Source organism: Onychostruthus taczanowskii, unplaced genomic scaffold (assembly GCF_017590055.1).
Source record: "Onychostruthus taczanowskii isolate IOZ18803 unplaced genomic scaffold, ASM1759005v1 scaffold4, whole genome shotgun sequence".
In the NCBI taxonomy this organism is placed as follows: Eukaryota; Metazoa; Chordata; class Aves; order Passeriformes; family Passeridae; genus Onychostruthus; species Onychostruthus taczanowskii.
The window spans coordinates 9,947,855-9,974,138 of NW_024501459.1; the positions used below are offsets into that span (position 1 = coordinate 9,947,855).

The 26,284-nt window shown below is 38.8% G+C and overlaps 1 protein-coding gene across 10 annotated transcripts in view; it reads right to left on the minus strand.

Annotated features, from left to right (window-relative positions):
* Positions 1 to 4,004: 4,004 nt before the first annotated feature.
* Positions 4,005 to 26,284, minus strand: part of EYA1 (EYA transcriptional coactivator and phosphatase 1) — a 145,154-nt gene continuing 122,874 nt past the window's right edge. For all 10 annotated transcript variants that reach the window (XM_041412701.1, XM_041412700.1, XM_041412699.1 and 7 more), the window contains 6 exons: positions 16,997 to 17,055; positions 16,643 to 16,803; positions 16,330 to 16,444; positions 15,909 to 16,030; positions 13,593 to 13,693; positions 4,005 to 6,233 (listed from right to left, as the gene is read on the minus strand). In XM_041412701.1, coding sequence (XP_041268635.1) covers positions 6,153 to 6,233; positions 13,593 to 13,693; positions 15,909 to 16,030; positions 16,330 to 16,444; positions 16,643 to 16,803; positions 16,997 to 17,055 — 639 coding nt within the window. In that variant the 3' untranslated portion in view covers positions 4,005 to 6,152. The remainder of the gene's footprint in view (positions 6,234 to 13,592; positions 13,694 to 15,908; positions 16,031 to 16,329; positions 16,445 to 16,642; positions 16,804 to 16,996; positions 17,056 to 26,284) is intronic.

Below are 26,284 nucleotides of genomic sequence, written 5' to 3' on the forward strand. Positions count from 1 at the left end.
ATATTTCCCACCATATGGCATCATGCTCAGCATACAAAGATGGGGAATGAAGAAGGAAGAGGGGGGATATTTGGAGCAATGGTGTTCTGTCAAGTCACCATTATGTGTGATGGAGCCCTGCTTTCAGCTGGGATGGTTGAACACCTACCTGCCAATGAAATAGTGAATTAAGACCTTGTTCTGCTTTGTTTGTGTGCACAGCCTTGGCTTTAGCTATCAAACTGTCTTCATCTCAATCAATGAGTCTCCTCACTTTCACTCTTCCAATTCTCTCCCCCATTCAAGCGTGAGGGGAGTGAGTGAGTGTCTGCATGGGGCTTAGTGGCGTGCTGGACTGAAACCATAAGAGGAAGGAAACCATAAGAGGAGGCATTCAGTCCATCCAGTGGATTTTTCTGAGAGGACCTAAGGGCAGCACTGGATTTGGTGGTGTGAGCACATGCCTCAGAGACAGGAGCCCTGATTTATGTGCCAGTTCCCAGAACTTTCTGTACTTTGCATTAAGCAGCTACAGAGAGGCAAAGTGGTTTTGCTCTGCAAACAACATCCTTGTGTGCTTCACTGAGAGCCTGCACATTTGCACTTCTCCTTTCTTTTGCTCCCACGGAACTCCTCCAGCTCTCTGAGAATATTAACAGCATGCAGTTCCCACATAGTTCTGGACAGGGTTGAAAACAGACCTGGTCTAAAGTCACCTGTATCCTGTGCAAGTGGTGAGTAATCACTAAGCTTCTGCAGAGGGTAAACAGTGACAGCTGCAAAGGACATGGACAGCTCCTGCCATGTTCCTCAGCATGGGCAGCCCCTGGTCCTGCACAGGAAAGAATTCCAGCCACCACTTAGGGGGCAAGATGTGGTGCCCAAGTTCCTGATAAGGTCAGGATTTTGTGCACAGTTCTGGTGCCAGTAGCTGGCTTCAACAGCTCCTCACTGAGGCTCCCAGTTCTCTCCATGGAGAGCATGCATGACCACCTGAAGCCCTGGATGTCCTGCAGGTGGCCAGCACAGTGACATTTAGCTTTGCTGAGCCTGAGTCCTAACAGCTCCTGGGGTGTTCTGTGGCAGAGCCAAAAAATTAATTTGCCTTCCCAAACATAATTTTCTCCATTCTCAGACAACTCATTCTCAGACAGCTCAGCATTCTTCCTCACTCCTTGCTTTGCATTATTTTCTCCCAGATTTATTATCTTACATTTTCCAAATCAATTTATGTTTTGTCTTTATTTCTAACTACTTTTTGCCTTCTCTGCAGTATACCACCTATCACTGCAGTCTCAGATATTAAACTTAATGTGATATCTAGATCTCACTGCACTTCCATGTCAAATTTGACATGACTTGGCAATGAATAAAATGAAGCAGGCTGGGGCTTCCTTCGCAAATGATTCAACTCCCACTTTAGACAACAATGCACCTGTGCATAAGAATGGAAACAGCACAGTGTCAAAGGCCAGCCCTTCAGGAAGCAGCAGAGACCACTCCATGCAAAACATTTCTAAGTGAGGGTGAGAAACAAAACCCAAGCCACAAATACCTCTTCGCAGCAGAGACACTGCCAGCGCTGGCGAAGCGACAGGAAGGGCAGATCGCTAATAGCATACTTGCACCTATGCCTGACTTCCACGTCAGCTGGCAACATCATGTGGCTTCCACAGAGCTGGCATATCTGTATTTAGCTTTAGATAAATCCAAATATTTTATTTTTCTTCTGCTGTTATTCTATTACCATTAGCAGGAACAAACAGCCACTTAAAAAGCAGAAATGGCAGTATAGAATATTAGTAAAAAACAACCAAAAAAAATTTCCCTGGTGTGTCAGAACTGGTGGAAGTTTATTTATACTCACACATACTGAAATGCTGACAGTTACAAAGATGGATGATTTGAGTAGTCAAATGTTTATTTATCTTTATTTATCTTCCATAGCTGTGCTGGAGAACAAGAGTAAGGGACCATTTGCATAAAGTCACTTAGGCAACAGGTTCAGTGATATACCATTTTAATTTTGCTGTCATAACAAAGCTCAGAAACAAATATGTCTATCTATATTTGTGTATCTAGCTATATATTTATATGTATGTATATGTATGTGTGTGTATATATGCACATGTATAGTACAGAGAAATTCACACAGTTAATAGGTTGTGGAGGGAATTCAGGGCACGTACTCCAGAGATTTCCATCTTTGCTGTGTCTTTTCTGGTACATGGTGCATGCCAGCTGTAGAGAGGTAATGGGGACAGGGCAGGAGTTTCAGGAGGAGTCAGAAGAGGGATGGTAACCAGCCCCCCTTGATTTACACCATCCTGAGGCCCATACTGAGTTATGTCCACCATGCTGTGGCCAACGTGCCATCCATGAAGTTGGTGGGATAGAGTAGCCAAAGAGACTGTGGAACCTCTCACTGGTCTCTTGTCCCATCAAATTCCTGAGCATAATCCTGAGAAGCTGCTGGGGGCCCATCTAGGAGTACTGGTGCTCTACTCAGTGACCCTTCCTGGTTACATGCAGATCCTCTCTGCAGTTTTAGCCTTGTAATCCTCACATTTCTTTGTGGTTTTTTCCAACCTGGGAGATGACTGTTTTCCCCTGGATTTTCCCATTTCCTTCTAGCCCCTTGCCTGCACAACAGAGGTGGACAGTTTTGGTAGAGCCAGTCCCTGGCTAAACAGAGAATGGCAAAAGTGGCCATTGACAAAGGACAGGAAGACTGGGAAAGGTCTGTGCCTCTCCCTTGTCATATGACACAAAGAAACGGGTCTCTTGATATCCATCCTCTACTCATGTAGGGCAGAATTCAACACTGAGAGAAGCAGAAAACTGAAGGAAAAGGCAAAAAAAATTTCTAACAATATTTTATTGGCTTGCATTGCAAGCATTTTTGAGACAAAGGTATCACTCACTGAGCATGCATTCCAGCCATGAGAGACATAAATAATAATAATTACTATTTTTAATTTCACTTTCTTGGCACTACCTAAAAGTTACATGTGTGTTATTCTTAGAACAAAAACCATTACAGCTGAACATTTTTATCAGTGAGCATCTAAGGAATGGAAACTTCAAGCAGTACCGACATGTTTCAAAAAGTGGACCCCAAGTTTATGAGCTGCCTACATTACCTCCTTCACTCTATAGGATCCCTTGCTTTCTTACAAGATTTTGATTTAAAAAGGGTTTTCATATGATGCTCCTTAAAAGAAAAAAAAAAATCAAAATCTGAGTATTTAGTTGCTCAGAAAGAAAGACACTGACTTCAGGGGGCATTTAAGTGCTTACTTCATCACACTAATTTCCAGCATCATTGCTGCTGTGCTGAAAACACTTAATTCAACTCTGAGCATGCAACTTCCCTGGTGATGCCAAGTATGGAGATGTATGTAGGTCCTTGGATTTGCTTCCATTTGTTAGGTCTCACTAGACCAGCAAGTGAGAGTAAGGAATAACCTGCTGGCAGCCAAGGCTCTCACTGATGGGCAGAGAAGCAGAGGGATCTTCACCAGACCATGTGCGTACAACAAAACTATAAAATTGCTATTAAATGGTGGTCACTGGCACTCTTCCCAATTTAAAGGGCAGGTCTGCTCCATGCTTGGTAAAGTTAAATGCTAGTCCTGAATTTCCAGATGTTCAAGCCTGTTAAACCTCAGAGGATGGGACTTGTAGCCCTGAGTGAGACGTCTGAATGGCAGACTCATCCATTCAGCATATGGATTCCTTTGGATGACAGAGGCACCATGAAGTTCAGGCATTTGCTGTGAGTAACTCAGAGATATTTCCAGGACACCAAGGCCTTGTTCTGCACTGACCATCTCAAGCTGCTGCTGACAAGTGAAACAACTGCTGTAAACTGGTTGCAAGTATTCTTTAACCTATTTAACATCTCAGCTGGGCACCAGAAAGTGAACAACTTCTGTGTCTTGAGACAGCAAAGAGATGAGAGATGTCTCCTCATTCCCAGCCCAGAGGGCAGAAATACCACAGACTTGCATACAAGACAATTGTTTAATACGTTCACAAATCAATTTTATTAATTTAAAACAAAATTAATGAAGAAAAATTCTGTACACAATTGTGGACACAACACACTTTTTGTACAATAAGGCCCAGATAAACTTTGTTATTTTTTTCAGTCCGCGAGTGACTAAAAATTGAAAAGAGCCAAAGAAAAAAAAGACAACCAATCCCCCCATCACTGTCTACTTTGCTTGAGGAAAGAAAATGATAGTCTCAATTCTAAAAACTATCCACAATGTGCTTTATGCACGCATGTGAGTGCTGCACAAGTTTCAGCACTCATACTGGGTAAAGTAAAGCACACGTGCAAGTCTTAGTAAGATAAAAACCTCTCTGTTGGTACTAAGGCAATCCACAAATATTTTATTCTAGCAGCAATGTGATTCCTCCAATAGAGAAGGGTGTTGATTTGTAGCTACATTGGTGCTCTGTAGCTTTGCAGGTAGCTGTTTTGAGGCTGGTGGTTTTTTTAAAAAAATGAAAGAAGAAAAACCAGAAAATTAGCAACAAAGGTAAGGCTTATTTTTAATAAGATATTTAACTGGGCCAAGGGAATTGGTACAATTCAAGCCAAAAAAAAGTCAGACTAACAGTTTATTTAACCAAGTAGCTCAAAGCCTTCAAGATCAGAAAAGTCACAAGTCACAGACAGACACAGTCTAGGTTTGTCCTTTAAGTTAGTACAGACAAAAGCAAATTTTAACTCCTTGGTGATAACCATTTCAGCATTTCCATTGCCGGCAATGGATGTTATATCTTAGGAAAATCTGACTCCTGGTGGAAGAGGATTAAAAAACTTAAATGTATATGAGCATTCTTGTTTAATTTTTCCAAAATATTCTCATTTCTAATTTCTAAAAATATTAGTGATGATAGTTTCCTTCATTTTTGGATGAGAAAAAAGCTATTCAGTACCAAGGTTCCAGTTTAAGTTACATCTTAAAATATATTTGTGTTCATTCTCTATTTCTTTATGGAATGACCTCCTACTCAATTTTTTAATACTCTAAGAAAGAGTTAATATGTTAACTTTAAAAGAGGAAACAAAAAGACAATAAAGGCCTCCTCTTCACTTGGGTTTTATCTGTATTTGCTTCAACCAGGGGGGACACACAAAATCAATCTTTTCATAGAGTGGGTGAGAGAAGAAAATGGCAGAGAAACAGCTGAGAACAAAACCCAATTCCTATTGACACTTGACATCCATGCTTTTGGTCTTGACAAATTTATCTAAAAAAAATCCATTATCTACATATTTATATCCAACACATTGATAAGGCACTGCACAAGTTTGTGCACACGTGGCCTCATTCTTCACCAACAAGGCATTACTATCTTTCAATAGCATTTACCTTAACAATATGTAAAAGAATCATTCATTATTACAAATTTACACAAAAAATTCTTCCTGTACATGATTGTCTCAGTGATGTACCTATTAGTTTAAATTAGACATATTTTAAACTACTCTGTAATGTGCTAAAATCAAAAGTAGTTGCTGTACCATAAGGCAAAGGCTTATAATAGCCTTTAATCCTATTATACATATCCTCAGTTATATGATGTCAAAATACAGTCTGTTCATAAATAAGTAAAGATGTACAGAGTACCCTGGGTATGAGAAACCAAAACGTAAACCTTCTTTATAAGAAAATTACTCCACTGGTATTTTGTAAAATCTCAGTCTTCATTGTGCAATCAAGTTTGCTGTGTTGAAGAAATGGTGTGTGTCACATTGAAGAGGCTAAAAACTACAAAGCATTTGCAGGTCCTTTTTCTTTTCTTCACAGGTATGAACCTCTTTTTCCTTTCCTTTTCTTTTCTTCTTCTTTTTTTTCCCCCCACTTTGTTTTTTTCCTTCTCTATTTCTTTTTGGTAGCGAATACGGTAAAGATGAGTTGTTCAAACACTCGCATGGCTTATTTTCGTTGGACTCGCAGTACCAGAGCCAACAGCTGTTCTGAAGAAAAGAACATGCTCCTCCCCTCACTGAAAGGCCAAGGGTTAAGACCAATTGCAGCTGTACGTCAACACGTTGAAATCACAGAGTTCTGTAGTCCAATGCTGACACAAGACACAGGCATCTCATCCACGGGCAGAAGGAGGCTCTGAGGTTTGAAAGTGCTGCTAAGCTGCTACAAGTACTCCAGTTCCAAGGCATGGTGAAGGGCCATAAGGTCAGAGTGGCTCGAGATCCTCCAAAACGGCATAGCATGCTGTGAACAGCACAGACAACATGTGAAAATAACCCCAAGCAGTCTGGTATTTAGACGCACCCTTTGTCTTTCACAGGGATAAGAGAACACTTGGGGGAGAGAAAAAGAGCTCTTAAAACCTTGAGTCCTTCATGTTTATGTCTGATTTCTCTGACCCACCCCCTAAGCATGAATTCTCAATAACAGCAAATCTATTTACAATAGGAACTACAGCAAACACATCAGGAGATCATAAGGAAGGGAGGGGCTTCTAATCTCTTTATATGAAAAACAGATTTCAGAACTGTGCAGAAGAACATATTACTTCTGGAAAAAAAGAAACCAAATAACATACACATGAAGCATGTGGGTAGTTTAAGGAAAGGAACAGAAAGAAAATAAAGAAAGTGAAAGTGTTGTTTACTATCAAAATGTGTTTGCTTCTTGTAAAAATCTACTCTTGGCAGATGAGCTAAGAACAGAGAAATGGTGATTCAGAATAACTCCTGTTATGTGTGATGTGTCACATCACTTTGAAAAGATTTTTATCCCAGTGGCTTGTATAACACTGGTCATTGCTAACACTGATCTTAGAGCATCTTTTCCATATGGGACATTAAATACATATTTTTTTCCTATTAGTTGTAATAAAATCTGTCTGGGACACAAATACTTTTGCAAAGAACCTGAATAAACCAAAAACATAAATCCCAGCAAAAAGCACAGATTACCTCAATCATTAAGGGCAAAAATCTACTTAAGAACTGCCTTTATACTTGAAACTAGGGGTTCTAATGTCAACAAGAACTTTTGCATAAATTAAAAAAAAAAGAAAAAATATAACCATCAGCGTCTGTCAGGAAATTATTCTATAAATCCAGTGGGAAAATAGTTTCAATTCAACAGTATTCTGAAGGCTAACATGATTGTGTTTACCTTTTCATTGGGTCAGTTTGTGTCCTGGCATCTTTAGGAGGCAAACCACAAGCAATTTATTATCACATTAGCTTCTAAGTTTACCAACCATTTTAGCTATGATTTCCCAAATATGCTTTCATCATCCTACTTCAGCAGCTCCTGAGTAAATTCCTAATTCCACTGAAATCAGAGGCAAAACTCCATCTCCTCTGTCACTTTTATTCTGCTCTCCTTTTGTCATTCTGGTCTTCTCAAATTTTAAGTTAGATAAAAATTTTGAAAGCAATGTTAAACTCACTGTTTCCAGCTGCACATTTACTGTAATTTTTATACCTCTTTCAGAAAACAAACACCTTAACACTCAGTCTATTACATCCTCTTTGATATGACACTCCTGATCTGAATGAAGACGCAATATGGACACAACAACACATGCCCACATTCCGAGTATGCCCAGCTTCTAGAGCAAAGGAATTTCTTCAGGAAGAAAACAAAATGACCCCCAAGAAAACACCATTGAAACAGTTTCTGTTCTGCTTTGCTTTGCTTTAGAGTGTTAGAAAGCCTTGAGAAAGAGCTGATCGAATCTCAGCTAGAAGATAAATTCATGAGCGATGGCTGACAATGGAGAGAACAAACCAAACAAAATTCAGAGACAAGACAGATATTTTTTTCAAAAAAAATAAAAGCTTGTAATATTTCCAAAACACTATTATAGATGTATCTTTTCCTTAAGAAGGAAATGTTAAACACTACAACATTTTTTTCCCTACATCTTCAATCTGGACTTCCACTGTACTGTCTCTGTGCTCCACCAGCTACAGAAAGCAGATGCAGTTAGCTCACTCAGTTACAGCTCCACATCCCAGGGTCTTTCTTCCCTGTGGCATTATACAGACAGCCTACCCTCTGTGCTCTGTCAGGCCAGACACTGCTGCTTCCAAACTCAAAGATTTCCTAAAGATGAACTTCTTGCATCATATTCAGGAAATGAACCAGCAAGACCAATACAAAATAAAAATTGCTAGTCAAGCCATTCTCTGAATTTTGCAAAAGCTTCTGTGCACCAATCTGTAACTTAGGCTGCAAGATCTTTCTGACAGAATTTGAAATATCTGATAGGGATACTACATCAAGCACAAAGAGTCACAGGCTTGTGCTTGCAGCAGGTCCATGCTGTGTTTGGCAGATGACTGCACAGGTCAGCAATGCTCAGCAGTGCTGCCTTCTTTTTGTGGGAGGTTGCAGCTTCCCTCTTCTAACTCAAACCCCTGTCAGGTGGGACACAGCTGGTCTCCCTGACAGCCAGCCATAGCTCTCTGCTCCTCCTCTTAGTCAGCCTGGCAGCAGGTCTGCTTTAGCCACTGGGCAGGGAGGTGGAACAGAATACCTATGATGTGGCTGGCAGAGACTTTGGTGAACACCTGCCTATGCAAAGTGCCTCTGCAGAAGCCAAGAGTCAATGATATGGATGCCCTCCAAGGTCAGGCAGCAAACCAATGAAGAGGGAGAACTATAGGAATAAATTCTTGGCTTCCAGCTCCCACTCCATGCAGCTCCAGCTTTATACTGCTTCCCTAGTAACAACCTCAGCATCACAGATCATACAAACACCAGGCAGACAGAGCAGTTAAAGCCACTGATTGATTTTACAGAAGGTTTAGCTTCTGCTAAATCAAATGACAGCACCTCTTACTAGATGCCCATGTGCAATATCAAGTTTTGGATTACTCTGTTTATGGGTCAGCTGTTGACGATCAGATTTAAACCAAAACTGTAAGCAGTCATAATTTTCACTATATATTTCTATCTCAAATTCAGTTAAGTGTCCTCTGCTTTAATGTCTGTCTGTGAAAGGAGTATACCTGTAACTCCATGCAGTTACAGCAGCAAAGTGTGGAATGACAATAGAGTCTCATGAAAAAAAGGAGGTTGTGTAAATCTCAGGATTATATTTATTTTCAGTTCTCCTTCATGTAGGTCTAAAGGCCAGCTGTACACTCCCAAGAAATAAAGCATGCCAGGAACATGGTGGCTGCACGGGCCTGGAATTTGCTCTGATGCCCTTGGTATGGCTGAACGTGGCCAATTCAGATTTCTATCAGTCTGACTCTACAGTCCAGCCTCCAGAGCTGTGAGGAGGGGAAACAAACCTGATACAGCTCTATACATATCTGTATGTTTGTGTGTATATATAGAGCCTCACACATATGTGTTCATATATATGCATGTGTTTTCATAAGGCATGTATGCTAATTTTCACCCCATCTAAAATAATGATTGTATGAAACTAGAACCTTTAAAGTAACAAAATTATCATACAAAACCTTATCTATTATTCCTGTATTAACATGCATTGTTGATTCACAACTATTCAGCCATGTCAAAAGTGGCAACACACCCATGAGACAGAAGTACATTTTCTCTTGCCAAATGACTTGAGATCATTTGAGAGAGCAAGATATCCTTTGCATATATGTATATACGTATACACGTATATATGTACTAAATATTGCCTTTAAAAAGCCATCCTTCCCTGCCAACACTTAGCACACCCGTGTCATGAAGAATGCTTCTATTCTGAGCCAAGCAAGAAATGCTAATCTCGCATTTGCTGCTGCGGGAGAATGGATGACAAATGCTAACCACTAATAAATAGGTGGTGAAACTGGATGCATCCAGTATCTAAGGGAACCCTAAATCTACTATTTCAACATATTCCAAGTAAATATGAAGCTTTTGTCTTTTAAAAATCATTACTTTTTTGGTAGATGATACTGAGTAATAAAACATCTATGAACTTTTAAATGATTTGATTTATGAAATTAAATATGGTGGCAAAATTTTGGTTTTGATGTAAAAAGCATAAAAAATGAAACTACAAATTTAGTAAGCCTAATAATTAAGTACTATTAAAGAACCTAAGATATTAAGCTATTTTATTTCTGAAATAGAAATAATTTTGTTTTCAGCATGTACCTACTACATGTACAAAACTTCAGCTATTTTACTCCACAAAACAATGTTGCTATTAATATGCATGCAAAACAAATGCATTTTTTGATAGCAGCAGCAAAAAGTGCAGATTATCCTCTATCCTTCTTCCCTTAAATGAATACATATTTATGCAAAAAACTTACTCCTGAGATTTGTGATGGATTTGAATAGAAAACTCATCAGTTTTTGTCATTTTTCACGGTATTTTTATTGTATTCCTGCCAGATTTGCTAAGCGGCTGTCTTTACTTCCTACCCCAAACCTGACCAGCACAGTGTGACTCTGAGCTTAAAAGCAGTGGCATATTGGATACCCATTTATATTCTATTTATTGCTCCACAAAGATTTATGATTTTTCCTCCAAGGCAGCATAACCATTTTGGAGACAAAGGAGAAGCCCATTTGCCTAGGCTCTCCCGAATCACCTGATGTAAAATCCAGCTCCTCAGTGCAGAGAAGCCTTTGTCTCATCTCACAAATTAGAAATCCTTTGGAGAATTCTCCTAAGCAGAAAAACTCAGGAGTTGCGTTTTTTCTGTCTTATTAGTATTTCCTGAATGTGTCTCTAAAGGCAAAGGCAAAAGATGAGCACAAAACAAAACACAACAAAACACAACAAAGCCAAAGAAAATAACCTCCAAAACCAAACCACAAAACAAAGCAAAGCAAACCAAAATGCTGAGACAATGGAGTCTCTGGCAGGAACCCCCAGACCCTGGTACTGAGAACAGCTGTGTCACCGCAGTGGCACTCAGAGGCGGTGGCTCTGACCCACACTGGCACTGGTGCCAGCAGCTCCAGAGCACCCTTTGGGCTTTCACACTGATTTCTCTCTGCCCTCCAGTCCCTCTTTTCCTGGGGAAGCTGATATGCAGGTAGCAACCTGTGGGTGAACCCTGGCGTTACAGACAAGTTCACAGGCTGCTGCACTGACCCAGAAGGGTATGGTCATTCCTCAATCCACAAGACAAACATCCTGAGAGTTTTAATTGTTTCCTCAAATATTTTGCTGGAAGTGGCAGCTAAACAAAGGTGTCAATATCATAGTTCGACTAATGTTACCAGAAATGTAACAGCGTGCATTTTCCTCAGTGTATTACGTTTACTTACATCACCCAAAAGAGGCATTTTATGAACAAACTGTTTATCCTAAAAGTGTTTCTCAACAAAACAATGATATTTTAAGTGGCATTAAAAGTTTCTATCATTGAATTTTTATACTAATGACATTAATAAAAATATTTTAAATGTTTCTTTTACTTTCCTACTGCTATATTGACTCAATATTGTCCATGAATGAAGGACCTATATGAAAATCTTGTTTTATGATGAAGCAATTTATAAATTATTGGTAATTTTTTTTCAATAATAAACCTTAACTTTCTCACCTCCTAAGCTGTAAGGTAAACCTTTTCTTAATCCACTGAATGAACAGGGAATAAAAAAAAAAAATCACTAATTAAATAGGCTTGAATTTATATGCACACTTGAAAAGACTCATTACAGTTTACATCTAGACAATGAAGGGCCATCTAAAGAAGGCTGTACTGTTTATGCTCTAAATAGTTGCACTGTTTATGCTCACATATACTGATGGCTTCACCACAGGCCAAAGCCCTACAGAAAACTGCTGTGCAAAGGGGGGACAGAAGACCTGTTCCTTCTCTGAAGAATACCACAAAACCTGACATGCTGATGGGAAGCACGGCGAGAAGGAACCAGCTACCAAAATTCAGGGGTAAGCATGACAATGTCACGGGACAGTTATGCCACTCTGGGTTGAGATGCTTTGGGTAGTTTTGGGGAGGCAAAGTTTCTGTTTTGTTTGTGTGCTCTCCAGAGAAGACTCTTGCAGGATGTGAAGGAAAAAACTAAAAAGGAAATCCTGCATTCATAGAGGGAAATGGTGATTTCTTATTTGGTGGAGTAAGAAGCAGGACAAGAATCACAGAAGCATTTTCCTAAATCAGATTGATAGTTTATGCAGAAAGGCAGGGCTGCTGGTCTACTTATTGACTTCTCTGGCATTGCTGCAGCAGATAATTTAATCCAGAGCATCTAACATGCTTTCAACCTGAAAATTCCTTCCACTAGGAAAGAATACACACAAGTAATTGCACAAAGGAACTTTCTATACTGCTACTCCTCTTAGCGACTGGAAAGGCTTTCTCTTATGCTTTTCTGAATCATGTTTCCTGTTGAAAAAAGCAGTGGAATAGATAATGTTACCAAAAGGACTACTCCTGCCATTATCATATACAACACTATTTCACCGAGAAACAGAAAAGGAACAAAGAGAAGGAATTTTTTTTCCCCCCCTGATCTTAAATACAGCTTTTAAAATGTAATCATTTGCAGCGGGAAAACATTTCTCTGCAAAGATGAAAGGCATTTCTGAAGGAGAAAGGAGCAAACTGTTCCCGTCAGCCCGCCAAAGGGATATATGAAACTGAGACTCTGCAAAGTGCTGGGACGAGCCGGGAACCTACCCGCAAGGCTTCAGGGGCACAAAACCCAGATTTCATGAAGCAAAACCAGTCAATGGTTGTTAAAATGCCATGTGGACTAATTAGTTTCACTTCTCCAATTTAGAAAGTCACAGTGGAAAGAGATAGAAGTATCACAGAGAGTTTTGTGGTGAAAAAGCAGCTGTGTAAAAGCAATTTATCTGTGAAAGGAAGGAAGAACAAAAATGCCCATTTTCCTGCTCTTTCTCCTATTATTCAAATAGCCAAGGTTATGCCTCATTCCTCTAAGCAAAGAGTGTGTATCTGCAGACTACCTTGGGTAGTTTTTCTAGCAAGACTACAAATAAAGCCCATTATTTATGAATGGGAAGTGTTGCTTTTTATACAGCTTAATTCACATTGAAAAAAAAAAAAGTTATTTTTTCCCTTCTTCTCAGTGAAAAGCAAAAAAATAATAGACAGTCAAATAATATCCTCTGCTCAGTTATCTGAGATTATGAATGCATGCCAAGCCACAGGTTGTTGTCGGAACAAAGAATTCAAATTATGGACACACAAGAAAACGGAAATTCCTGTATACCTACTCCGGTCCTACATGTCTTTTTAAGGTGTGACATATATATGTTTCATACAGTCAAACGGCACACTGCCTTTGATCACTAAGAATCACCATATTTTGCTTACATTCATAATATCCTATGTGGTATTTTGGGTTGCCAAGGAAAACAGAACTGTTAGTTCTTGGCACAAAAGCCAGGGCCCATTTTCTGGCCCCTTTTTGAAATGCATCAAACATACATAGTTTAATGTGTCTTTTGGAGAGCAGCAGGGCAAATCATTATCTGTAGTCTTACCTGGCTTTCTACTAGATATAGTCAACACAGATTTTATAAGGCAAAGATATCCAGCCTAAATGTCAGTGCATGCTGTCCCATTCTGAAGAAAAGACAATTTTCCAGACTCTTGAAACCAACCCTCACCAAAAGAAGGTCATTACCTTTTTTGCGCCTTGTTCTTCTTCGACACCGTCTCCTATAACAACATACACTACTTTTCTTCCAAATCTTTGAATTATTCGCTCAAAACAACTTTCCTTTCCTGAAAGAAAAAAATCAGACTATTCAAGATAGGTGGTGATGGGATGTCATAAAATAAATAACTTTTTAGCTGGATCTCCCCAACCCTTGGAATTCTTAAGTAGAGCTACAAAGATGAGAAGAGTGTGTCCCTCAGGACAGTCTATCAAGGCTGATTGCAGCAAAGACAGCATACTAGAGGTCCACAATATGACCTTTCTTGTTTCATTCCCTAATATGACACAGGTTTTGTGGGGAGTTTCACCACCAGAAGAATTATCTACCATTTGTTTATTACCAGCACCCTGATTTTAGTAAATTGATTGAAGCTGAGTTGAAATTCTAGCTTTTTATCCAAAACTTGTGACATGATTAATCACAGCTCCTAAAACAGTAGTTCCCTGACTTAGAAGGTCACCCAAAAGATTAAGATTTAAATGTCTGTAATGAATGCAATACATGGGCCATGCCCTTGATCCTGCACTGGGATCCATTCATATAGGTCATTCCTTCCCTGCACACACCTAGGGAAATGATCTCAGTGCTCCAGCCCTATGCACAAGTACCAAAAAAACAAAGAAATGTTAAGGGTTGGAAGGGACCTTAAAATCATCTAGTACCAACTCACCCTGGCATATGCAGGGACACTCACACTATAATAGCTTATTTAAGGTTATCCAAGGTTATCCAAGGTTATCCAGGTTATCCAAGGCCTTACCCAACCTGGTCTTGAACACTGCCAGGGTTGTGGCACAACCTCCCTGGGCAACCTGTTTCAGTGGCTCACCACCCTTACAGTAAAGAATTTCTTCCTAAGAGCTAACCTAAATTTCCTCTCTTTCAATTTGTACCCATACTGGGAGGTTTCAGGTATGGTACTGAGAAGAAAAAAGAAAGCAAAAAGTCTGAAGTTGAGTTTTCCCAAATGTCCCCATTATGAAAGGTCACTTTAGTCTGGCCATGGGACATGCTAACCTGAGTGTCTACAGAAGTGGATGGGACAAGTTGTGGTTTATAAAATAGTTATTTCAGCTAAAGAAAAATAAAAGCATAAGAAAATGTAGGTTGGAAATTAAATGAAGTTTTCTAGCCATTATAGAAGCCAAACTACTTAATGGTACCATTTAAGAGTAGCATCAGGGATAAGAAACCTCCAACACTAAGTTGGAATGGTGTTTGAATATTACAAATCATGTCAAGTTAAAAAAATCTCATAGTTTCCTGTGACAGTCAGTGACAGAGCACATTTTTTCCAAAACCACCCTTCTATCCCATGTATGTGAAGTCACAAGTGAAAATTTGTTAAAATATGTTTTAATTAAAATGTGTCTTTATAGCACTATATTTCAAAGCTATAATTTACTATAAAGTTTTGATAGAGGGCACTATAACTTTTATATTTAGGAAAACATTAAATATTTTTATGGGAATGCTTTCAAATTTCTCTGTAAAACTGTGAACGAATTTCAATTTTTGTTTTGTCTTGTTTAAAAAAAAAAATCAAAAAATATCCCACCATTTGAGCTTGCTGCATTATAGATACTTCAGAACGCATGAAAAATGTGTTCTTGTAGCCCATATTATGGGGGAATCTGAGACAGAACAGATATGTCATAATCACATTAAAAACTACCAACACCATTGCCATCTGCTCTGGGGTACTTCTACATACTCAAAATAACATCTTTTATACTGAACCAGAAAACAGAAATAAACATTTGCCTGGCTGAAGCTTATTACAGTCAGTATGAAAAAACTTAAATAATTACATTCTGCAGCAAAACACTCTTGCTTCAGGTAAATTGTTTACCAAAATTTTCTCCAGAGTCCATGAAAACAAATAAGCCAGGGCTTACCTTTACAGAATTTTTCCTACTGCTACTCCTGGGATACTTCAGTGTTCTTTACTTACTGCCTATTAAAAATCCTTCTCAACTGCTACATAGCCCCACAGTTTTGAGAAATGATGAAAAAAAAGCAATTTTTTTTAACATTTATTCCCAACAGAGGCTGTACCACTGTTAACAGAGCTACAAAAAGCTTTCTGTGCTGGATCATCACACATTCAAAAAGCACTTTTAGGATGCTTTAGCAATGTTTCATGAGGATCGGGTGTTACTAATCTCTGTATTTGCTACAGTGAAAGCAAGTTAGAATTAAATATAGTCAGACTACAATACCTTTTCATTTTAGAAATACAGCTTTAAATGTATCACAACATGATGAAAATAGCTCACCTATTTTAGTTGCACTGTAAATATTCTCTATGGGAAATACAACCCCTAGTCCATACAACAAGACTTTTGCCAGAGCTGGAATTAGTTGAGTAGTTGTTACGAGAATGTTCACACAGTTTGTCCTATGGAAGAGAAAATGCAAATATCCTTTTTTAACAAAACAGGAAAAAATAAAATATAAAAAAAAATAGAAGGAAAACCTTAGCCCTCCCATAGGAACCCTTCAACATTATTATTACCACTTAAAAAGAACATATTTTTTTTTACTACCGTATCTAGGAACAAGGTGCAGCACAGACAGATCAGAGTAAGAAGTGAGGACAAGGTCCTCCAGCTTCAGCATTTTGCCCACCACACCAGACAGCCTCTTCCAGATCATCATCAGACATGCTAGAGCTTCCTTCCTACTCTTAATACTCACCTCGAATGTATGAGGGTGAGTGCTTTCAGTGCAAGTGTTAACCAAGAATCTGTCAAAGCTTCAATTTCTGCTCTCAGCTGTAACCAAGCCTCTCTTTTTGCTGGACCAAGCAGACCTGTGGAGTAGACAAGGGCATGTCTGCACTGGTACTAAGTAGTGCTCTGTCATTTTCCTTTGCTTTCACCAGCTCAGACAATTTTCTGCACAATGCAAACTAAGCAGCACACTAAACACTCCTAGAGAGGAGTAGAAACCAGCTCTTCCCATTTCCGACCTCTAATCCGTGTTTGTCAGACACTCCAGAGTCACTTGCCTCCAACGTTATTTTTGTAGGTGTTGTATATTTCTTTTACTCGTCTGTAGCGGAAGGCCAGTTTCCGCATCCAGTCCACCCCTCCGCGCACGCCGGTCGCCAGGCACAGATTGGCGCTGGTGGCAGCCGCGGGAAAGCCGTCTGTTCCAAAGTTATACGTGCTAGGCAGAGATAAAAAACCCCACAGATTAATGAAAGGCAACAGGCTACATGGAACCACCCGCTACCCACTTGGCTGGGTTGAAAAGAAGACAGTTAAAAGAGAGCAGGTTAATGTGAGCATTCCAGCAGCCCATCCCTTGCCCAGGAAGGAATTTGCGAAGCAGCTTTTTATCTTAATGAGTTCTCTTGTACCTTAAATCTTGACCGTTGTCATCCGAAGACACGTCGTCAATGTGAACCTGGTCGCATTCCTAAGGTGACAGAGAGATTTTATAATTTTCTTGATTTTGCAAATCTTGAAAACAAAGCTACTAAAAAAAAATCTATGACCAATCTAGTCATCAGGGATATTTTTAATTGTGGAAATCAGTAGATGGCAGTCTTGTTAAAACAACTATTTTACTTATTCCTTGTGCTCATTTCTTAGAATAAATACACACCGTCATTAGCTACTACTGTTAAATGGCTTTCCAAAAACACATTTTTGTGTTTAGAAAGGAAAGTGGTTAAAAACAATTAGCATATGTGTTCCATAAATGTTCTTGTAGCCTTTCAGGTACTTTAAAACATAATGCTGCTCAAAGCTGATTCAGTCAGTGCATAAGTGTAACTGAAACCAGACATTTTGGTAAATGTAACATATTAGAAAAATTAAACCTGATGCTAACCGCCAATGAAATTATGACCTCTGATTGCTGTTGAGCCACACACCAACACAGCCTGAGGCCAGTGTTTCAGAGGAGTGCAGATGAAAAATCTGTTCCTAGTTTGCCATTCATTTGAGAGTTGTGAGTTTCCTTCTCTCTCTTTGGTCTTAGTGCATGAAAGCAGCATGCAAAGATGAAGAAAATCTGAACAGAAATACCCAAATCAAACCGTTTTTCTTCAGCTTCTTGTCTGCAAACTAACACAATGTATTAAAAATTAGCTTTGTCCATCACTAAGTTAAAAATTGCAATGTATATTGTTTATCCACAAAAAAAAAATCCATTAAAACATTACTATTAACATTTTAACCGTGGGCAGGAAAACAAATAAACCTCTGACACTCTAGATCAATATCAATTCAATGCTTGTAACAATAATGGATTTCAATTATTTTAATAATTTCCTATTCTCTCTCCTAATGTGAAGCCCTATAATAAATATGATCTATTTTAAAGATGAAAATACTGCAATCCTTTATTTTTGTGTTGCTTTACTCTGAACAAATTTTTCTCTCTCCATGGATTTGTGAGGAAGGGAGGGAAGATAGAAGTGGAAAGAAACTCAAACCAGCTGTTCCCTAACAGAATTAAAATCATGACCCTCAACCCTTTTTCTAAAACATCTATTTTCCAGCCAACCCTCTCCCAGCAAGCAGCAAGCTCCAAGGAGGAAAAGACTTTGACCCTGTAACCTTCTCCTCCTCTCCTGAGGTCAACAACCTCAGATAAGCAAAAAGCTGAAGAAGCCTATGTGGCCTCACATGGTGGCTGTGGATTCTAGATTTTTAAAAACATTGGTTTACAAAAATGCCTCAGAAACTTGAAATGTTTTGAAGAACAAGGTGTGATCTTTTGCACTTGTACAACATATTCTTACTGCAATGCCTACTCTTCTGTATCTTATGTATAGGTAGCTTGTGCTAAAGGGAGAGGTGGGAGTGATAACCAGCACAGCAGAGACAATACTACATTTGCTCATATTTAACCAGCGTACAGTGAATTTCCTCCTTAGGCAGACCAAATGCATTAGATGTACAGACACAGCTGAAAATGCAAGTGTGAGCATATGCTGCCAGGCTTTGAAAATCAACTTGGCAGAAAAAAGAGCCAGAAGCTTCTTCAGCAAGTTATCAAATTCACATAATTTTAAAACTGTTTTTCGTTTAAAACCTAGAGCAAATGCCCATCCAAATGCATACCACATCAACAATTCAAATATGAGCTGAGTGTAAGCTAAAGAAGCAACACCCTCCTGAATTCATTAGTGTCCCACTTTAGTTACTCTTCTACTGCTCAGTGATTTCTCCTTCTCCAGCTTAGAAACTATGCATGACAACTGCAACAAGCTGCTGGAGAAGAGGACTCAAAATAGAAATCTGTGAAAAAGAAACTTTTTTTTTTTTTTTTTTTTTTTTTTACCCACAAAACTGAAGGAAGCACTAGAAGCTCATCTTCTCAAAGGAGCAGATGGAAGAAGGAATAACTCAAAAAATTTCCAATTTCAACTCTCTCAGGGAAAAGATAGAGGCAGGAAGAATGAGATCACTACATCTTAGATACCACAGTTAGAGAGAACCTGGGGACTTGGAGCTTTAAGTCACAGTGCAAGATCTTGGGACCATCACAAGCCTTGGATCATGACATTCTCCCCTTCTGCCTAACCACCTGCTTAGTAGGCAGAAAGTGAGAACTGTAGTGATACGTTAGAAATAGAAATTGTGGCAGCAAAACAAACAATTATTTTGGAGAGAAAAGCCCAGGAAATAAATCCGAGACTAAAAACTGGTAGGGCAAAGGTACAGAAACAGTGACAAGAAAGCAAGATAAAGGAAGAAAATGTCACAAGCACCGCAAATTTCAGACAAAATACTGACTATAATAAGAGAGAGATAGTGTTCTCTTTTGTCAGGAATAAAAGAAGAAAAAAAGGCAGGAAAGGAACAAAGCACAAGAGATACATGTTATAATTTGGAAAGGATTAAAGCCCAATGTGATTGACACTATGTTACAGCTAAAGGGAGGTCACAAACAGTGCACGACTGTTTTGTTCCTTTTGAGTGGCAGGGCACGGCTTTGGGGCTAAATGTGAGCTTTGAGTGCCAGGTATTTTTTCACACTGTCTAGCTGACTTGGACTTTGGGCTAATGAGTGATGGCTGCATTTTTCCACCCCTGAACATGGTAAGGAAAAACATTCATTTAGCAATTGCTCTTTTAGCAGGGAAGTTATTTAGGAGCAATTCTTCAAAGAAGCCAATTACCCACCCATCATTAATTGATGTGGTCCATTCTTCCACCAGAACCCCCTGTATTTGTTTTCACCTGCTTGGTTTGTGTGGAACATTCCATTTGTGAGCTACCTGTGAGACACTGCTCAGTCCTCTGATTAGATATAAGCAAGAACACGCACAGTCAACAACTTAAAACAGCAGTTAGCTCAATATGCACCATGATCAGGGATATGGCAAAACACTGCCCAAAAAATAAAGCATGCCCTTCAAACCAGAACATTTTCACAAAGGTGTATATATACACATAGACTCTAAAATCCTCAAGTACTACTCAGAAAAGCTTCTGCGAGGGGAGCTGACTTATAGCTAAATGGTCATTCAGAAAAAAAAAAAAAGTATGTTCACAGGCTCACTCACCATTTCAAACTTTCACAAATGTATATGACATTTTTGTAAAATTTTCATAGGAAATACAGTACTAAAATTCTCCCTCTAATTCTCTGGCAAAGTGAGATCTGAAACAAATACTGAGAGTCCCTGTAGAAACACTGTTATTTATGCAGATGTATTTTATTATGACAGGATCAGTTTAGCAGTCAAGCCCAAAGCAGAAAATTAAAATTGTGGGATTCTGTTAAAATAGGCTGAATTGGCAAATAAGGAGCAAAATATCCTGTGGCTTACATATAAAGCCTATGCAGCTAGCTGTGTTTTGCTCCTAAACGTGTTGACCTTGCAGCTTTAATGTATCCAGTTTGAAAGCTTCAGGAGGAACTACAAGTGATAACATGTTTGTACTAAAGATTTGTATTTCAGCCAGACAGGCTGAGATGCAGCTCTGCACTTTCAGATCAATCCCTGGAAAGCAAATGCACTTGGTATTGTTTAGAAATAATATTTTGAGGGAAAATGGGATTGTCAGCATGTGTAACCTGGCAAATCTACCAATAGTAGCTTAAGAAGTTACTGCCCATGGTACTGTCCTTTTTTGCTCTTTCACACAGCTGGCTTGCATGGATCCATGTGTTTATGTCCCTCAGACCCTTCTGTGCCACAGCTGGTAGCTTAGATTGAATCTCCTGCAGCAGCTCAATTAAACCAACAGATGTTGCATGGAATAGCTGAGATTTGTTTCTCCATTCCCTTCTATCAGCTCTGCTTTGGGGCTCAAAGCAGCAGCAGATATGTGCTTGCAGGAGCAACTTAAAGCTGTTGCAACCATTTGCTAAGTGAGTGTCTCCAGTGAAATGCAGCAAGCCAAAGACAAACAGCAACCAAAAATGAATGACTAGGTGAGTCTAGCCTAAGATTTGTACATGGAAAGCATATGTCTTCTCCCGTCTCCATTCCCAAAGCATTTGTTAACTTCTTCCTGCCGAGTTTTGCTCCTTCTCTTTTCTGTTTTTGTATGACAAGCCAAAAACTCCCAGAGATGCTCCACAGTCATCATTCACAGCTCTTAAAATGCCTGGACCTATGTAGTCCTCTGGAATCATTCCTTTAAACTAACTTAGGATCTTTATAAAGATTCATATGCAAAGCATTAACTTATGGCAGAAATGTTCTGCAAATATTTATATTACTTTGCTCCTTCACTACCACCCGTCAAGTTGTGTACTTCTGCCATAATTATGTAAAATACGCTTCACTACTCAACTTACTGTAGGAAAGTTAATAACAATAATAATAAAAAAAGAGATTAAGGCTGTTATAATGGTTCTCTTATCCGTGCCAATACTACATGCCAAGTGGAGTGACGCAACAGTTAGCATGCTGATCCTCTATATTTCTGTGTTACAAAACTAACAAAAATAAACCTAATAATTCTGCTGTCTTTGAATAAACACTGACATAAGGTAACTCTGGAAAAGTCTGCACATTATAGAGAGGAATAACGTGAATAATATTAACATAACCTCAGAGGATACTGAAGTATTACAGTTTCAAATCTGCTGATTGTAGCTAAAATACATTTCCACATTTGGATAATCTGCTTAATTTACCGTGAGAAAACTAACACCACACTGCCAACTAATTGTTCCAATACCTTAGTCTGCAAAGTCAAATGAGAGAGGGAAAAAAAATCCCGACCAACAACTACCCTTCAGAATGAGCTATTTTCATTTTGCCTTTACATCAGCGGGCCCATTGAGACATCCTGGAAGCTGGCCAACTCACAGGAAATGATTGCTGGGATTCTCTGTTCCTCTCATATCTGTCATTACGCAATTATATCCACTGCTTCATTTTCCCTACTGAACAGTAGAGAAATTTGGTCATGTACATGTGAGAACAGATCTAGCAAAACAAGTTAAAGATGCAATCCTTTATAAATGTGAAGTATCTGTAAAAAAAAAAAAATTTAAAAAATGCCCAAGTGTACACTGCTGTGATTTTAATGTATCTTTTTATGACAGCACTACCTCTGTTTATGTCTTTTCCAGGAATAAGATATATATATATACACTTTCAGTTGTATACGCCCTTTAAGACTATTATCTATTCCACAAATACTCATCACTCCTATTAGCCATCACAACGTGCTTCTTTAGGAATCACAGAGTTTCAAATTGTCAGATTTTTTTTTTCCAGTCAACAATTACATATTTCAAAGCTAGGCTGTGAACACCCCATGCCCCCACCTTTTTACTCATAGTTGTGACCAGATGTACCAACACTATTTGCCAGCATTCATTAAGCTTTAGGAGTCAACCTCTGGTTTTCACTTGACTAGAAGGATAAAATCCCTGTGCAGGTTGGAAAATTGAACAACATTACATCTACATCCTGTGTGTGTGTGTGTGTGTGTGTGTGTATATATATATAATGAATGTACCTAATGCTTCTCCACTGTACTTCTGTGCTTGTTAATTACAAAAAAAACCCCTCTGCACCTCCTTTCAAGCCGAGGCAACAAAGGCTGAAGTGCTGAGCTTCCTGAGCCGTCATCGCGGAGCGCCTGCTAAGGCGCAGCACAATCCATGTGAAAGAGCAGCGACCGCGGTTCGCAGCTCCTCTGCGCTGGCACTCCATTGGCAGGACCTGTCATCTCTGTCTAGCCTGCACTCTGTGACCCTAACATTTTCTCTTCTTTCCCACCACAATTATTCAGTGCTGAAGAGAAAAGGTGCAGATTACCTGTGGGTCAGGCACAGGATATTAAGAACAAAGAGAGTTCTTGAAATCCACTTCATTCTGTCTGACAATTTGTGGATGAACAGTCAAGGAATTAAATTGGGCTGCGAAGGCTTTCAAAATGCTCCCATTTTAAACTTAAGACTATAAAGAGAAGCTTATCATGTTAAAAAAAAAAACCCACAAAAACCCTACCAAAACCCTGCAAATCCTATCTTTTATTGTTAAATAGAACATCAGAACAAAAAATTAATTTATTATCTATATAAACTTTTATATATTAACTGTATAAGCTGTTATAAACATTGAAGACTAACTGAAATTATTTACAAACTCTTTTTCACAGCCAATGACTTTAAAGCACTCTCCTGCACCAAACATGTAACCTTTTATAGCACACAATGGATGCCATTCTTTTCTGATAAAAAAGTGATTAAAAAGCTATTTTGCTTGCTCACATCAACAAATGCATATGGATCAAATATGATACTCCTAAAGTAAACAGTGTATATTCCAAAATAAAGACCTTATTCTGCAATTTGTGTTATTGAAGTAGCTATGTAAACCAAGGTTTACATTTTCATTTCAACTGCAACTTGTAACTGGAAGAATCCAATTTAAAATAAAACATAACCTAAAGAAGTATCTACATGGCAACTGCAGTGGATAACACTGCCTCTCTAACAATCAGGTCTTGCTCCAACTCTGACAAAATAATTTGCTATTCTATTTTATTACGCTATTCTATTTCTGTATATTTTGCAGGAAAAGTGAAGGGAAGAGGGGGAAGAGGGTCAAAGAAAGAATTTTACCATTAGATAGAAACAGCTAAATAAAACTCAAGTGAATCTGCTTGAAGGGTGTGTTTTATTCCTGGAGAGAATGGTGTTAAGTTCAAAGTGTCAAATTAACTGTATTTTAAAAGGCCAGCACTTTACATGTAAATACTTTCTTTATTATATAATTTCTATTATCTGCTAATATATACTTTTGCAAAGAGAAAAAAATTCTATGATTAATGGGAGACAGTGAAAATAAAATACTAGACATTTTAAGACCAAAAAAAGCCATGAATCTCATCAGAATGTAATTAATTATCCCAAACTCATTAACTTGAAAGTATACTTTTAGGAACATATAGATTTTGTTGAAAATATACACTAAAGATTGATAAAATATATTTACATTTTAAAGGACCTAAAAATTAAACTCATGAAAAGAATGATTTTTTCACAAAAACCTTAAAATGTCTCATTTCTCTGGAAATTAGGGTTTCATGTTGAAATTTTCACTAGATGACCTAAGCTGTGTCTTTCAGTTCCACACAATCAATTAATTCACTTGGTGAATAATAATATAATATATATTATTCACTTGGTGAATAATAAACTTGCAGGGCCTTGATGCTGTTGATAATCTTCTAAATGGATGTTCAAAATGAAGCTGCAACACTTTGAGAGAGTGAGTCTCCCATCTTTTTAATTATCTGCTAATGGGACAAAGGCAGGGTTTAAAATTCTCTCTGCTAACCTTGCCAGTATGGACAGCAAGAGCATTTTCTTCTGTGGGCAGCCTGAAGACCTCTCCACAACACTTTGAATTTTCTCTTTCCTTTCCTTTCCCACTCCCAGTGTTGTGGGGCAGATGTTGGCCGTTGTGCTGCTGCTCAGTGGCAGAAGTGGGGAGTGAGCTGACCCATCACTGCCTTGCCCAGACAGAGAAGAGGGCAACAGTCCTTTGTCAGAGCTCTGAGATTGTCAGCTAGAGAGACAAGAGTTTTTGTGCCACCTTACAGCCTGTGGTGGTTCAACCCCAGCTGGCAACTCAGGGAGAAGCAACAGAAAGGTGAATAAAGTGATAAAGTGATGCTATGAGCATGGTAGGCTCCTGGGTATATCAGCTGAGCTGTACATCTGCAAAGAACAACGCATGTGATCCTCTTGAGAAAGGAAATCATATAGGCTCTATTTTTAGTGGCACCTAGCATGAAGGTACTTGTCGTTTGCCATGTGAAAGAAATTAAGTGGTTAATAAGTTGCATAAGCCTACAGGAATGGTCTTCTCAAGTGAGCAAAGGAGGTATTTGTTATTCTTTGTAGCTCTAACACTAAGGAACTGCAGCAGCACATTCCACAATAGCAAGGAATCTTGCATTTCAGAGGGGTTGAGGCTTTTAGCTGTGTTTTGCACACACCAGCAAAGCCACAGTTCTGCCTGAATGAAGACTTTGTTTTGCATTTTTGTTAATTTACCTACAGCTACATGTGTGATGTAATTTAGTCCCACATTCGTGAAGTGGAACTTCATGAACTTTCTGCAAGTCACCCATGGTAGTAGTAATCACAGATGAGAAACAATTTCCAGTCATTCCCTCACACACATATTAGGGAAAACTCTGTGCTGTGATTTGTATTTCCTTTCTTCTCTCTACCCTTCCTTCCTGCACTGAACTGAGCTGCTCTTGAATTGCTACTGTGGAAAATTAAATGCAAATAGATGGGTTTTGTGTCTCAGTCTGAACGTGAAAAGGGAACCGTTCTGATACCTCCTGGAAGGGACTTCACAATTGTTGACGAGTTCCTTAGAAAGTGAACTTGTCTTTGCCAACTCTTCATAGAACATATAGTACTTTAAAAATAAGGTTTGTATCTCTAAAAATAAACTTAAAGTTGTTAAAAGGTTTAGGAATAATTACATTTTGCTTTCCCAGAACTCTCTGTTGATGAACTATCAGAAGTTGAATCACATGCTTCTCACAAAGTATCCCTAGTCACTATCTGGTCAGGAGGTTCCCATTACAGACATCACAAACATGGGGAGGAGGTGAACTCTTATTTCAACCAAATGAGAAATGCAATTTTTGAATAGATATTCCTCTGCAGGGACCTGATGACTCCACTCTGGGTGACCAAAGATTTGTTCAGCTGCCATCCTTATGGTATTTGGGGGTGGGAGGAAAATAATTCAGTCTGCTCTGTTTGAAGCTTTCCTCTCCCTGAAACCATTCCTTGTATCTCACCAGGAATAAGGTTTATTCAACAATCTTTCCTGTAATTGCTTATTTTTTTGAGTCTGATGGTCCAGACATCTATTTTCGGTATGTTCTACAGTCCTTTCTATGTATGGTGTTTTTTGCTTTTTTTTTTTTAAAGAAGCCACCTCAGATGTTTCTCATTCAACATCTACTAACCAATTAGGAAAAGAAGAGCCAAAGTTTTGCTAAGACTTTCCAGGATCCATCCTCCAATCACAGCCAAATCAAACCAACTCTGCCAAAATCACATTCATGCCTCAAGGAAAACAGATATTTCTCACAGCAGTAGAACTAGACCTAGAGGTCTGAATATGAGCTTCTGTCCATTGTTTATTGCTAAATGAAGGTCATCTGGCAAAAACAATCATGAATGA